The sequence below is a fragment of the Phocoena phocoena genome, chromosome 17, assembly GCF_963924675.1.
Source record: "Phocoena phocoena chromosome 17, mPhoPho1.1, whole genome shotgun sequence".
NCBI classification, from domain to species: domain Eukaryota; kingdom Metazoa; phylum Chordata; class Mammalia; order Artiodactyla; family Phocoenidae; genus Phocoena; species Phocoena phocoena.
The window spans coordinates 77,877,020-77,892,858 of record NC_089235.1 but is presented as its reverse complement, the minus strand read 5'-3'; the positions used below and the strand labels follow the sequence as shown (position 1 = coordinate 77,892,858).

Genomic DNA, 15,839 nt, shown 5'->3' with positions numbered 1-15,839 from the left:
GGCAGAGTCTTCTCTCATTAAGCTGACAGTTTCGTGGCAAAGGTAGACATTCACCAGGTGAAGAACTTGGAGTTTATTCTAAGAACAGTGGTTTTTAAAAGAAAGGTCTTAAAAGCACAGGAGTGATGGGATCCCCTTTGTGTGGAGTAGGGTAAGCATGGTGAGGGAGGCCAGGTGGGAGGCTCTTGAGGAGTCGAGGTGGGCAGTGTAGGCGGCTTCACCTGAGTGGTGGTGGGACGGTCAATGGAAAAAAGCCAACAGATCGAAGACGTGTTTAGGGGGTGAAAAGGAAGGGATTAATGATGTATGTGAGGGCAGACAGAATAACGCCCAGGTTTCTGGCTTGATTAATTAGGTAAATGATGGTCATGCTGTGCTCGGAGAAGGGAAAGCTGCAGAGGGAGTTTGGGGGCAACGCTGGTGGATTCAGTTGTGGATATAATGAAAAGACTGTAAAATATGTGGGTCTGGGAGGCTCAGGTGAGAGAGAGGGTAGTGGGTGGAGGGGAGGGGAGAGAGACTTTACAATCATTTTGTATTTTGAACATATAAGAGAGAATGAGTAATAAGACACACATGCCTCTATCATCTAGGTTTAACATGTTAACATTTTGCCATATTGACTGCAGAGGTTCTTAATTTTTTTTAAAATTAATTTATTTTTGGCTGCGTTGGGTCTTCATTGCTGCACGCGGGCTTTCTCTAATTGTGGCGAGCGGGGGCTACTCTTCATTGCAGTGTGCAGGCTTTCTCTAGTTGCAGTGAGCAGGGGCTACTCTTCATTGCATTGCGCGGGCTCCTCATTGCGGTGGCTTCTCTTGTTGCAGAGCACGGGCTCTAGGCATGCGGGCTTCAGTAGTTGTGGCATGCCGGCTCTAGAGCAAAGGCTCAGTAGTTGTGGCACACAGGCTTAGTTTGCTCTGCAGCATGTGGGATCTTCCTGGACCAGGGCTCGAACCCGTGTCCCCTGCATCGGCAGGCGGACTCTCAACCACTGCGCCAGCAGGGAAGCCCAGAGGTTCTTAATTTTTAAAATAGAAATAAAGCAATGGCTAATGAAGGTCTTAGCGTTGATGTGTGTGCTGCTCATACATATTTTGATACCTCATATGTTTATAACCACAATCTATAAAAAGTTAACTATTTTAGCATAATAGTTTAGCACAGGGACTCGGAATACACACTGCTGGGGCCTGAATCTGGCTTAGCCCCTTGGGTAGATTAACCTCTCTGTGCCTTGGTTTCCTCTTCTGTGAAGGTTGTTACTGCACCCCCGGGACACTGGGAGGGAGGCAGCTGAAGGCAGTGAGAAGTGGCAGCTGCCAGCCTAACACTGAAGGGAGAGACAAAAGCAGAATCAAGCGAATAAACCGAGTACAAACAAACCAAAAAGAGAAAAAAATCCCACAACGTTTGGAGCCATTTAGCGTAAGGGAAACAACACTACGTGGACTCAAAGCTGCTGAGCATGGCGATATCACGGATGGGAATGTGTCATCAGGAAAGGGTTGAGAAAAGGTGTTTTGGTTTCCCTTGACGTTTCTGGTAAAGATGGGCAGGAAAAGTGAAAACCCACCACTTGACGGTGAAGCTTCAGTTTTATGGGAAACTGAGCGAAGGGTGGAAACCAGCCTCAGCAGTGCTGGCAAAGGCACAGACATCTGGGTTGGATCCATCACTCACCACGATTTCCGGGTGACCTGCTGGGTGTGAGCTCTGAGCTGGGCAGTACGTTTGCAGGGATGACCAGGGCGTAATCCCTAGCTCTTAGGCTGCTGGTCCAAAGAGGGCACATGCAGATCTAGTGGGACAGCTGGGGATGCGGCCCGGGGACTGCTGTGCTGAGGGTGAGAGGAGGGCTCCCCAGAGGGGTTTTCCTGCAAAGAGCAGAAATAATCCACCTACAGGGGCTGAAGAGCCTCTGAGCAGGGACCAGGTGCGAAGGCGTGACCTGGCTCGAGCACGGAGGGCTTGGGGAGCCGGAAGTCGTTTGGTGGCCTGAGCGGTTTTGTTGCTGAGGGACAGTGGATGGAAAAGGTGCTTAAAAGGCAGACCTGTTATAGGTCGTGAGTCAAAGCAAAGAAACGTGGACCTGTCAGGCAGGCACGAGAGAACCCTGTGGGTGTGGGGATCCAGCTGGGGCGTCATGCTGGAGTGAGGAGCAGAGTCGTGGGCCTGTGTGCAGACCCCACTTTGCCACTTATTAGCTGCGTGACCTTGAGCATAATCCTCCATATCTCTCGACATTTTCATCTGTCAAATGATGGAATAACGAACTCATGGTGATCAGGAGTAGTTTAGTTCAGATTCTCTGTGTCTAGTCCTGTCTAGTGTTGCCCTGCAGTTACCCAGTAGCCGCTCTTATACTCAGGCCAGAGGGCGTGGAGGGACATCTGGGGGGCGGGGGCATGCATTTAAAAGCATGCTGAAGAACTGCAGGCAGTTTGGTGGAGGGTTGGGTGTGGGAGGGACTTGGAAGACTTAGTGTCCTAAGACTTGCTCGCCTTTACGGACCGGAGTTGGCTTTGCAAATTAATGTTGAACATTTGGGCTTTTGGCGAAGCTGTTTTCACAGGTGGGTGTATACACAACATATTTGATAAGATCAGATGCTTTTATTTAATGTGTGGGAATTTGCAGCTGTTGGGAACAGCCCCTTCTCTGTTGGCCTGATCTTCGTAGAACACTAGGGGTCAGCAGAGCCATGCGGAAGGTAAGTGGCCCGCCTTGCTGCAGCGGGTGTGGGCCTTTAGAGTTCTCCCCAACTCGATGCTGTGCTGGAGTTGACTCATCTCCGTATCTGGTTGCCAGCTGAGCGGACAGCAAAATAATGAGTTCTGGTGGGATTTTTCTTTTTTTTAATTTTTAAATTAAACAATTTTAAACATTTTATTATTTTTTAATAGATTTTTTTTTTTTTTTTTTTGTGGTACGTGGGCCTCTCACTATTGTGGCCTCTCCCGTTGTGGAGGCTCCGGACGCGCAGGCTCAGCGGCCATGGCTTACGGGCCCAGCTGCTCTGCAGCATGTGGGATCTCCCCGGATCAGGGCACGAACCCGTGCAGGCGGACTCTCAACCACTGCGCCACCAGGGAAGCCCTTTAATAGATCTTTATTGGAGTGTAATTGCTCCACAACACTGTGTCAGTTTCTGTTGTACAACACAGTGAATCAGCCATATGCATACATATATCCCCATATCCCCTCCCTCTTGAGCCTCCCTCCCACCCTCCCTATCCCACCCCTCTAGGTCCTTGCAAAGCACCAAGCTGATCTCCCTGTGCTATGCTGCTGCTTCCCTCTTCAGTAAGTGGTGCTGGGAAAACTGGACAACTACATGTGAAAGAATGAAATTAGAACATTCCCTAATACCATACACAAAAATAAACTCAAAATGGATTGAAGACCTAAATGTAAGACGGACATTATAAAACTCTTAGAGGAAAACATAGGAAAAACACTCTTTGACGTAAACCACAGCAAAATCTTTTTTGACCCACCTCCTAGAGTAATGAAAATAAAAACAAAAATAAACAAATGAGACCTAATTAAACTTAAAAGCTTTTGCACAGCAAAGGAAACCATAAACAAGACAAAAAGACAACCCTCAGAATGGGAGAAAATATTTGCAAATGAAAAAACGGACAAAGGATTAATCTCCAAAATATACAAACAGCTTATGGAGCTTAATATCGAAAAAAAATCCAATCAAAATATGGGCAGAAGACCTAAATAGACATTTCACCAAAGAAGATATACAGATAGCCAAGAAGCACATGAAAAGATGCTCAACATCACTAATCGTTAGAGAAATGCAAATCAAAACTACAATGAGATATCACCTCACACTGGTTAGAATGGGCATAATCAGAAAATCTACAAACAACAAATGCTGGAGAGGGTGTGGAGAAAAGGGAACCCTCCTGCACTGTTGGTGGGAATGTAAATTGATACAGCCACTATGGAGAACAGTATGGAGGTTCCTTAAATAACTAAGAATTCCTTAAAAAACTAAGTTCCTTAAAAAACTAACAGTATGGAGGTTCCTTAAATAACTAAGAATTCCTTAAAAAACTAAGTTCCTTAAAAAACTAACAGTATGGAGGTTCCTTAAAAAACTAAAAATAGGGCTCCCCTGGTGGTGCAGTGGTTGAGAGTCCGCCTGCCGATGCAGGGGACACGGGTTCGTGCCCCAGTCCGGGAGGATCCCACATGCCGCAGAGCGGCTGGGCCCGTGAGCCATGGCCGCTGAGCCTGCGTGTCCGGAGCCTGTGCTCCGTAATGGTAGAGGCCACAACAGTGAGAGGCCCGCGTACTGCAAAAAACAAACAAACAAACAAACTAAAAATAGAATTACCACATGACCCAGCAATCCCACTACTGGGCATATACGCTGAGAAAACCATAATTCAAATAGACACTGGTGGGATTTTATAATGACAGTAACAAAGAGGGATCTATAGTTTTTCTGAACCAGGACAAGGTTTTGGTTCTTGGTCAGGTGTGTTCCATTGTAGAACTGATGAGTTGTGTCTGTTCTGGGACTGATTTTGGCTAACCTGGAAACTTTGAAAGGAACCAAGATGGAATTATTGCAGGTGCCTTCTGCCTTAAGAAGCCCTGTGCAAATGTAAAAAATGAAAAAGAATACGTTTGGATCTAGTGGTATTGGGAAGGGTTTGTGCACGTTGCAGGAGTGTTCAAGGCAGAACTTCTCTTTGTGAGCGGGAACATGGATCCACCTGTCTTGTCTTTCGTTGTTTACGAGAGTAGTTTATGGTAATTAGCTCTGACAAACGGCTGCGTGCATTGCATTTAACAGCTGGCTGTCTGCAGGTTTGTCTGTCGAACACATAGATTTCACAGGCACGTAGATTTCACAGGTCAGGTAGAAGTGAGAGAGAAGGAACGCGAACCTTGGCAGCCCAGATTCAGGTTTCAACCACCATTTCCCCTCCGTGTGACCTTGGACTGGAATGTAACCTCCCTTAGCCTGTTTGTGAATCTGTAAAATGGGAATGATAATATTCCCTTCTTCCTGGATTTGTTGTAAGTTGTATCAATAAATAGTATTATAACACGTGTAGAGCACTTCACACACTGCTTGGCACTTAGAAAGCCCCACCGGTGACGTGTCAGAGCAATAAAGGCAGCTCGTGTTTGTTGGACGCTAGCAGACACTTGACTAGGTTGTGAATTTGGTTATTTCCTTCTATCTTTGTAACTCTGTGTGCTAAGTGCGTTTACTCCTGTTGATAGAAGAGGAGCCTCAGGGTAAAGAAGATTTTATAATTTGTCCCAAGTCAGACCGTAATTTCGGGTGCAGGGGCCTAGTTAAAGCATGCTTGTTTGGGTTTTCCCTTCTCTGCATTCTGTACTGGAGGCTGGGTGCTAGGCCCTGGGCCCACTGTCTTGTAGTCCGAGAATACTCAGTGATGCAGCCAAGCAGACAGGGTCCTGCGCTGCTGGAGCAGAATGTCCGGAGGGGGACACAGGTGCTAAATAGACAAATGTAAAAACAAATGACTAGAAAATGTGGTCAGCTCTGTAGAGGAAAGGAACATGCCTCGCCCTGCAGAGCTGGGGAATTTTCTAGCCGGTGCTGCTCTGGTGGTATTAATCTCAGTAAAATACGTTCTGTTACCAAAGACAAAACGGCAAAGCATCTGTTCTCAGGTAAACTAAAGCCCGCTGAGGATGCTTCCTACTAATTAGGCAGCCAGCTTGTTGCCGGCACTTACCTAGGGGTAAACAGGTTGCGGCCATAATCATCACGGCGACTGTGCTCACTGGCTTTATTGAACCCAGTTTTAGAGGTGAGGAAATCGAGGCTGGGGTGTTTGCTGCGTGCCCGTGATTACCTTGTAAATGCTACCACTGGTCTTCAGATCTAGCTCACCATGGCTCCAAAGTCTGAGCTCTGTGAACTGCGTCGTGCAGCTTCCCCGCAAACAACCCAGATGACTGAAATTAATTTTCGCCATTAGTAGGAAATGTAAGTGACCATAAGAGAAAGAGGTCGTAAGGAATTGTTTGGGAAACTAGAGAAAAGCCCAGCACTTTACCAGCTGTGGGAGCATGCTCTAGGGCCAGTGTCTATTCAACCCAGCACCCGGCACCTCCTGCAGATCTGACGTTCAGTAATGACTGAGCCATTTGATAACGTTTGGGCTCATGACACACTGTTGGTTAGAACCTGCGGCCTCTTTGTCCCTGGTTAATTTTCTCTTCAAAGCCATTTACATTTCCTGCGGGCTACTCCACTCAGATGTAAGAATAGCCTCTTTAAACTTCCTGATGCAGTTCCTTAATGAAGCTTGTTGCTAAGGGAACCTAGCAAAAGCCCGGTAGATATGCACATAATAATGGTAACCTCAGAACTTTGTCCATTTAAACTCAGAATCAGAGGGATGGGAGATTCAGGAAAGGCTTTCTGAGATAGAAGGGGGAAAGTGTAAGGATGCAGCCCAGGTTAGACGGAGACATCTCGGTCCTAGCCGGCAAGGTGCCCGGCTTTCAGGATGGTGTGTGTGTGGGGAACGCAGAGCTCTCACAAAGAAGACGGTTGGATGGAGAGGGAGGAAAGTCAAGTTCTTTATTGGAGAAGGAAAAAGAGAGAGGGAACTGAAAACTTGCTGGTCGAACAGGAGTCTGGAATATGGCTTGACGTCCTTGCATTTAGGAGAGAGGAGTTTTGTGGGGACCAGCGTAGGAAGGAATCTCTCTCCGTGGGAAGCCAATGCAGCAGAGAAATGGGCAGATCCAGGGGCCCAGCTGGGTGAGCTGCCCGCCAAGCCAAGGTGTGGGGCTGCCTCCATAATCTGGCGCTTCAGGCCTGGGTTTGCAGACCAGTACAGTGATGAGGGAGGGAGAGGGCTGGCGGGAAGGGCAAGGTAGAGGCCGGGGCACGGGCTGCGGGCGTGTGCTTGTCGCACTTAACACGGGGGGTCTGAGAAGGATGCTCGATGGTGAGAAGGATGTTTTGGACTTCCCGCATGGGGCGCGCCAGCAGCTGACACAGGCGTTATGGTTCCTGTAGCTCATCATCTTCTACTTTTTGCTTCAGCTGCCAGGGATCTTGGAGCTGAATCTATAGTCGGCCTCTGTTAATTACCCCTGCCTCATGGCGTGCATTTTTGTGACTTCACCTGCCCCTTGTTTCAGTTAAGCATTAAATCCCCATTTTTGACCCTCGTTTTTGTTTTTTTGTTGTTATTGTTGTTGCGTTTAAAAAATTGATTTAGATCCTCGTTTAGAATGAAGCCAAAAGGAAATAAATGTGTACACAGACTATATCACAGACACGGCTTTTAAAAATTCTGAGCTGTTACCTAGTAGTTACATTGCTGGCCTGTAGTCGTGATTAAACAGAAATTGTTATTACTACATCATGGGGTGGTTGGGAAAATACGGTTAGGTTGTAGATGAAAGAAAAAATTTTGTAAGCCATGAAGTCTTAATTTAAGTCCAAGTTAGGTGTGGTTATTATTAACAGTTCTTTGTCTAGTTACCTGGTTACCTGGTTCTATATATTTTGTGTTTTGAGAAGTTAATGTATTTGATGAAAGTCCCTGCCCAAATTCCAGTGTCTTGCCCTTTCTCTTTCCCTTCTCTGCATCTTATGTGCTAGGTAGCAAATACCTTTGTTCCAGAGAATATGGGCCTTCTTAGCAAAAGGACAGGGTGAGCTTGGAGAGATGGGGCTCAGAGAAGGCCTTGGAGCTTCCATGTCGGTGCTTCTCTGGATCCTGCCCTGTCAGTGCACTAACTCAGCTTCCCTTTTCCTTCATGTTTCATTGGGCCTGTTTTATGAAAAAGCTTTTTTATGTTTCCTTTTTCACTTGTAAGATTCTTTCACATGCTTTTTACTTTCCTCTGTGTGCTTCAGCTCTCTGAGGAGGAGAAGATCCAGAGGTACAGCATCCTCTCTGAGCTCTACGAGTTGATCGGCTTCCACCGCAAGTCCGCCTTCTTCAAGCGCGTGGCCGCCATGCAGTGCGTGGCCCCAAGCATCTCAGAGCCTGGCTGGAGGGCCTGCTACAAACTCCTCCTCGAGACGCTTCCTGGCTACAGTCTGTCGCTGGATCCGCAAGACTTCAACAAAGGTACTAGAGCTGAAAGTTGCTTCAGTCCAGTTAATGGTGCGTCCAGTTAATGGGCCCTGCCCTGCCTGTCGGACACGATGACTGGTGCTGGCGTGCAAAGGTGACTAAGGTCTCCTGCACTTGGGTACTTTTGATAGATCACAACAGAACGTAGCGGTGCTCCGCATGCGGGCTGGCATTCTTAAATCTGTGTGCCGGTTGGAAATCTCCCCTGAGCTCACTGACGTGTGTCCTCCTTGAAACATCTTAAATACCTAGTGAATCCTACTTACCTCATGTGATTTAGCCAATTTGCAAAAATCAACCAATCTAGAATAAGTCCTGGGGTATATGTGTACAAGTACAGGTATGCATTTGGTGATAAATCCTTATCCTGCAATGTTAATGCAGGGTAGTACGTGTTAAACATAGCTCTGAGTCTAATAACAAGTGCACACAAGTGCGATGCCTAGTGTCAGGCAAAGGGTGATTCGCAGGCGAAAAATAATGGTTGATGGCCGTTTAAGGCAGGACATGCAGAGCACTTTCCTCCAGCTCACGTCCAGAGCCAGCAGGCCTGGCCTGCTAGACGGGGAGAGAACTGAGGGGCCGTCTACATTCCTGTCCCACCAGGGCAAAGACAGTCCTCTGGCACGTGTTTTATGTGGTCATGTGTGCCGGCCTGAGGGGCCCATGGTCCGAGTGATGAGTCTGTTCTGCTCTTGGGTAGTTCTGATTACTGGGTCTCTCCATGAAAGAATTACGAATCCCCTTCCTGCTTGCCTTACCTCCTGGGGACGGTGTGTCCGCTTTCCCTTTGTGTCCACCTCCTCAGTAATGATTTGTCGCGCTCTTGCCTGGTGCCATGGGATGTGTGAGGTGAGCGAGTGGGGCAGTGGGAAGAGGACAACTCCTGCCCTCCAACGTACAAACAAGCAATTCTAGCATGTGTTGACCTTCCAGGTATTTGCAGAGAGCTCTCGGGTCCTTCCAGAGCCTTCCTCTCCTCTGTCTCCGTTGCCTAGGTGGTTCTTGATGAATTACTCTGTCTGGACTTCCCCCCATTCTGACCTTCTCCCCAAAGCATCACTTAACATTTGATAGAATCGTACACTCAGGATGAATTCTGATTAGCGTAGAGCAAGGAGTTGGCAATCTTTTTCTGTCCAGGGGCCAGGGAGTAAACATTTCAGGCTCTGGGAGCCCTTCGGCCTCTGCTGCAGCTCGTCGGCTCTGCTGCTGAGGTGTGAGAACAGCCAGGGATGAAATGTCCGCCGACAGATCTTTACTTATGGTGTGGGTGGGGCTGGATTCGGTGTGCGGACCGTAGTTTGCCACAGTCCTGGCTCAGAGCACAGCGATATCCGAAATCACTTCAGGGGGCCCAAATTACTTAAAAAATGTTTTCCAAAATCATTTAAAAGGCGGGACCTGGGGTTTGGAAGAGCAGAGGGAGACCGAGTGAGCAGCACGGCAGGTGGCCTTTGAGGAGTGGAGGGAAGCTGAGACAGGACACAGCCCTTCATTAGCCCCCGCCTCCTGTAGAAGCCAGAGACCTGCTGCTGGGGGCTTGGCATGTGAGCACACGTGCTCAGGAGGTGTTGATAGGAGCCGGGCAGCGTGGACTTTGGGCTTTAGATGTCCTGCTTCTCTGCAGCCACAGGGGGAAGATTGGTGGGCCCAGTGCTGATAGGGGCAGTCTGCATACTTTTCCCGTTTACGTAGCGTTCCCTTTGTGAAGCCATCTCACATAATAGAGCCTGGTCACATGACCTTGCCTGGTCTCCCTCATCCTGTGCCCTTGCTGTTGATCTTTTTAAAAAGTTAAACAAGGGGCTTGACGTTTGTCTCTGCTGGATAGCATCGGTGATGGGGCTCGTACTGTTGGAGTGATTTTGAACCTGAACTCTGTCCCTGTCTTCTGTCCCAGCCGTTGGTGATGGTATTAAGTGCAAGGGCTCAAGGGTAGAACTGGGGACCCTCTCCAGGAGGTCTTGCTGTTAGCAGACGTTTCTTGCTTCTTGCTTTGTGCTGGACACCGTGCCACATGTTGAGGGGAAATGCATGGACGCTCAGCCACGTCTGACTTTATTCAGTGACACTTTCTTCCAGATCTTTCACCATCTCACCCAAACAGAAATCACGACACATTTTTTTCATCTGCCATGTCATCTGCTCTTCCTTTCTCTAATTCCTTTTTCCTCTGTGTTCCCCCAAGAAAAGGGATGAAACGTAAGGTTTGCTGAGCACTTGTTTCACGACTGGCGCTTTTGGGCGGACTGTGAGTTCTGGGTAAATTAATACCGGCGGCCTGTGATTTCAGCCCCAGTGTCTCTCTTCTGCAGACAAGAACCTCAGGGCAGTGGCAGTCAGGTGCTTCCCAGAGACCATTTTAATTTCTTCCTGGCATCTCTTGTGGGCCTCTAACTGGCCTCTAAGGGCTGCTTCTACTCTCTCTGGACAGCCTTGCCCCAGCTGTGGTCACAGGACTGTCCTTCGTGTTCTGAAACACCGAGACCATGTGGTGTTTAACTGAAAGTCATCTTGGAGCCTGAGGACTAAAGGGACTCACAGCCAGAAATGAGAACCTTCTGGTGGGCCCCGTCTCTGCAGATGGGATCCCTTGGCTGGCCTTCTGCGTGACCTGTTTTCCCTGGGCTCCCAGCCTGTCACCTCTTGCGGGGGGGCGGGGGGGGGAGGGTGTGTGCAGTGAGGCCCGAGCGTATGTGTTTGGAAAAGTCTCACATGACTCTGAGAAGACTGATCTAGCTCCTTCCCTCTCTTTACAGACAGGAAATTGGGATCCAGAGGGGAGGGTGGGCTTCACTTGGTGGTGTTTCTGCTGGGAGCTCTCATTGCTAATGGAGTCAGGACGGGGATCCTGAGAGGGAGGCTGTAGGTCCAGGTGACCCTGGAGGGCAGAGGACAGTCAGGGAAAGAGAGGACAGGTGTGATGCATGGTTCGGGAGGTGCTGGATTTGGGGTGCCAAGGTCAGGCCGAGCCAGGATGAGGGATTCGGGATGCAGGTCACATTTGCCATCGCCCTTGCGTCTGGTGTTGCACAGGGAGCTCTCCCGGGACACAGCCAGGTGAGGAAAGCAGTGAAGACACCACGGGGCTTGGCTCCCGGATCCTCACTGGTCTGCGTTTACTTTGCTCGTCTCCACGGAGTGAGCGGCCGCCTTCCGGGGAGGCCCTTTCTGAATTCCCGGGCTCTGTAGCTGCTCTGCAGTCTAGTTGTGAGCAGCTGTCCGCTTCTCGGAGGAGAGGGCAGAGAGTGCAAACCGGACAACACTCTCAGAGGTGTGCTGCGTGCCTGGGGTTTGCTCTAAGGGTGGAGGTGCTGGGAGCTGAAAGGCTTTTCTGACACAGCTGGTGGCTTCCCTTCTCCTCTCCACTCAGCGCTTAATGGCGGAAGATGAACAACAGCAAAGGAGCCCCTGGGTGTCGCGCGGTGGCACTGGCGCGGCAGGGTGTCCACGTGTGTCCACACGCGAGTCACAGGAAGTGGTTTCACCAGTTCACCCATTTACCTAGGAGCTCGGATGGTGCTTATTCTTCTAAATGTAAACCACGTGATAATGGATTTTATCACGTCCCTCCTACCACCACACTTTCCCCTGTGTGATCTTATTATTATTATTATTTTTTTTTCCCTGCGGTACGCGGGCCTCTCACTGCTGCGGCCTCTCCTGCTGCGGAGCACAGGCTCCGGACGCGCAGGCTCAGCGGCCATGGCTCCCGGGCCCAGCCGCTCCGCGGCATGTGGGATCCCCCCAGACCGGGGCACGAACCCGCATCCCCCGCATCGGCAGGCAGACTCTCAACCACTGCGCCACCAGGGAAGCCCTATTATTATTTTTTAAGTAGACTTCATTAGAGCAGTTTTAGGTTCACAGCAAAATTGAGCTTAGCCATTTCCCACATACCCCCGTCCCCCGCATCACCCCCCCCAGCCTCCTTCCTCATCAACATCCCCGCCAGGGTGGTGCATTTGTTACAACGGATGAATCTGCGCTGACACAGCGTCACCCAGGATCCATGGTTTACGTTAGGATTTATTCTTGGTGGTGTCCATTCTGTGTTGTTTGTTTGTTTTTCCGTTACCACACTGTCTTGATTTTTGTAGCTTTACAGTACATTTTGAAGTCAGGGATGTCTTTATTTCTTTAGAAAGTTGTCTTTACATTTCCCAGTATTTTAAGTGACAAATATAGAGCAGCTTCCTTGCCTGGTAGGGTCAGTGCCTGAGAGTGTTGCCTGCATGAGGACGCTGTCCTGGGTGTGGGCGAGGCCCAGAACCCAGAGCCTGCTGCCCAGGCCCAGCTGTGTCCCGGCCCAGGGCTGGAGGGTCAGGTGATAGAGCGCCCCGTCTGCTCCACACGGTCTCTCTCCCAGCACACCTTGCACTTGCACTTGCCTTACTCTGCTTGTGGCCTCAGGGAGAACGGTTTCACATGTGTACCATCATTTCTCACGGCTTGGTGAGCGGGTGCAGTGGGCCCTGTACCGCACTTGAGGGAATAGAGGCTTGGGGAGGTTAAATGCTATTCCTCAGGTCGAACAGCTAGTGAGAGGGTGACAACATTACCGACTGGCTGCATGGCCCCTGTCAAATCCTCGGTCCCTCATCTGTACAGGGAGGTACTTTTACTGTGTCACGGGAAGGTTGTTATAAGGACTGAGTGAGTCAGTCCCCAGAATGTGCTAGGACAGTGCTCAGCAGATACTGTCAGGTGAGGTCTAATTCCATCTGTCCCTCTGAGGCCACGTGGAGGCTGGAATAAAGTGCCCTGAGGGCCAGTGCTTCAGGCCTGGCCCCATTGGGAAGGAGTGCGTGCTGGTGGGATGGCCCCCTGCCTTGGCCCTGGTACCAGTGGTTGAAGTTAAGGGCAGAATAGCTGGACACGCCCTAGAAGCTTTCGGGGTTTACATTTGAAAGGCTGAGAGTTGCTGGTGTGAGACGAGATGAGACCTCCAGGCCTGTGGAGGGGACAGTTGAGCGTACAGGCTCCGTTAGGCCGTCTTCGGGACAAATTTCGTGGGGTGAGTTAGTGTCTGGGAAGGGGGTTTTTCGAGCGGTCACACTGTTGCTCTGTAGAGAGATGGGAAGGGGGATTGAGTTTCCGTGTGCGTGGGACCGGGATCCCTGTTAGTGTGCTTCTGACAGACTTCTGGAGAGATCGCAGGTGCTTTCCAGTGACCCCTTTTGTATCCCTCGAACATAACTGCAGGCTGGCTCCAGAGTAAATGCAAGCCTCCTGGGCTCTATGCAGTTACACTGGGCTGGCCTTAGCCTTTTCTTTCCGTGCAGGGCCAGTTGTGCACACGCCATCCAGGTGTCCACTGCCGGCTCTCCTCCCGGCTGTTGCTTCCTCAGGAATGCTCTTCCCTGCCGTTCACCGCTGCACCCCAGGCATCCTTCAGGTCTCCCCTGAGTGTCAGCTCTTCTAGAGGTCCCCCGTCGTCTCTCCACCTAAATGCAGTCCTTTTATTTCTCTCTTTCACGTACTCCTGTTCTTTCTAAACAGCATTTCCCATAATGTGTAAGTACATTAAGAAAATGGGGCAATGATTTAGCACTTCTCCCTCCACCCCCACCCCACCAGGCTGTATGCCCCGTGAGAGCAGAGACCCTGCCTGTCCCTGTGTCCCCCTTGCTGGCACACAGCAGGCGTGCCTGTAAATACGTGTAACGTGTGTCCAAACCTGATGAGCAGCTACATGACATGTGCTCATTGCCATTTATTGAACAGAGTTTGTTTCTTGATCTTAATTTTTAAATCACATGCTTGAAACATGTTTCTTTTGAAAAATGAAACAAATAAGCACACCTCCATGTGATTTGATACTTTTTACTTAGCCTTCTGTTGCCGGAGGGGACATTCACCATCATTTTGTGAAAGAGGTGGGGAGGTAAGGTAAGAGATCAAATAAGGTAAAAGTGATAAATGTCAGCTGGCTGTATTTTTAACAGGAAATAAAAGTTCCTTTAAACCCCATCTCCACTGTTGCTCTGGACTACTTTCAACATTTCTCAGAGAATTAAATGGAATTCTACTAAATCCCCGTACCTGTGAATAAAAGGGAAATTGTCTGTATTCTCAGGACCTGAAATGTGTTTCTCTCTGTTTCTGGAAATGAACATTTTCCCTAGCTGTTATGGAAAGTCGAGGTAGGAGCACAGAAGTACACTGTGTGTATTTGCTAGCGTAACGGGCTGCTTATTATTACTTTAATCTTACTTGTGTTCCTGTATATGAAGACTTTTTGATCATACCTTTTGCTTAGCCTTTTCCTCAATGAGAGATTAAATTTCCCCCAGGAACTCTTATGAACGAGAGTGGTAAGGCACATAAGTTTGGTAAAAGGCAGTAGTTGAGGTAATAAGCTCTCACATTGCTGAACTTTCTGAATACAAGAGTGTTGAAAATTTTATCACTGGCTCATATACTGCAAATCTGTCTTAAGAATAAAAAGATTCAGATTTTATAGGATGAGCAGTTTGAATCGCATAGAAATTATGATTTGTACACTATATGGTGTTAAGAAAATTTATACCCAGTCTTACCGTAATTGCCTGTGGTAGGAACTGTATCCTTATCTATTAAAAAAAAATCTGCAGAGTGATATGTGCCCCATTCTTGGTATGGTGGGGTGGAGATTAGTTAGGTCAGGTCATTTAGAATTCTGGGCTAGGTTAGTCATGACGTTGATTTCAGCCTTATCATCCTTTTCAGAATCTCTTATTTTGTTTTGGCCTTTGGTCTTTTGACATCGTGGAAATACTGCAGGGACTTGTCCTTCTTTCCTCTCCTGTCATTGTATGAAAAGATTTCTGTAAGATAAAACTGGTAGGATATCAAGGTTTTTGTGTGTGGGTAGGTTTGGTCAGCTCTAAGAATTTCAATTCATAATTATTAGTAATTGTTATTCAGTTAACAGTTTAAAAATTACTATGAAATAATTTAGATATACACAAATCAGAGAGAATAGTACAATAGCCCATCACCCAGATTAAATAATTAATAAGATTTTGCCATATCTGGCTTTATTCAGACCTTTCTTTTTCTTTTGTTTGTTCTTTGTTGAAACATTTTACAGCAAATCCCAGAAATCATGTCATTTTACCCTATATGCTTAAGTAGGCATGTCTGAAAAATAGGGGCTTTTTCTTTCATCAGGCTTTCAACTTGACCCACGAGCCTGTTAAGGACCAGCTGTGTATTAGGCATCTTACTAGGCAGTAAGGATATTTGGGTGAATAAGACACCATCCTGGCTCCCAAGGAAATTAAGGACTGATGGGAGAAACAAAGACACAAGCTTACAGGTGCCTCGCTGTGTGTGCCAGATAACGCCTATGGGACAAGATTTGTGCAGGATTCAGTGGAAATTCACAAAAGGGACTTGCCAGCCTTGTAGGGTAGGCAGTGGGAGAGACGGTCAGTAGGCCTATGAGAGGAGGAATGCTTTGGTCAGAGTCTTAAATCCTTTCCCCCAACCTTTCTACCAACCCCCCGGGGCCCCTGGGCACACAGCTCTGGGTGGTAACTGTTTTTGAGCCCTGTTTCCACATCTTCATGAAGAATTTTAAGGTGGAAAATATTTAAAAGCAGTAACTGTTGCCAAAAGGGATTTGGAATAAACAACTCTAAAATCCTGTGATCTTAAAAAAGTACTTTTCCATGGCTGTGCAACCGGTCCCTTCCACCTCTAACTTCAAACACGCTGTTATTTTGGAGGGAGCAGCCA

At 48.4% G+C, this 15,839-nt stretch overlaps 1 protein-coding gene across 5 annotated transcripts in view; it reads left to right on the top strand.

The window, feature by feature from the left end:
- TRAPPC9 (trafficking protein particle complex subunit 9) overlaps window positions 1-15,839 on the top strand; it is a 514,113-nt gene that overhangs the window by 56,403 nt on the left and 441,871 nt on the right. For all 5 annotated transcript variants that reach the window (XM_065895753.1, XM_065895755.1, XM_065895754.1 and 2 more), the window contains one exon: window positions 7,889-8,105. In XM_065895753.1, coding sequence (XP_065751825.1) covers window positions 7,889-8,105 — 217 coding nt within the window. The remainder of the gene's footprint in view (window positions 1-7,888; window positions 8,106-15,839) is intronic.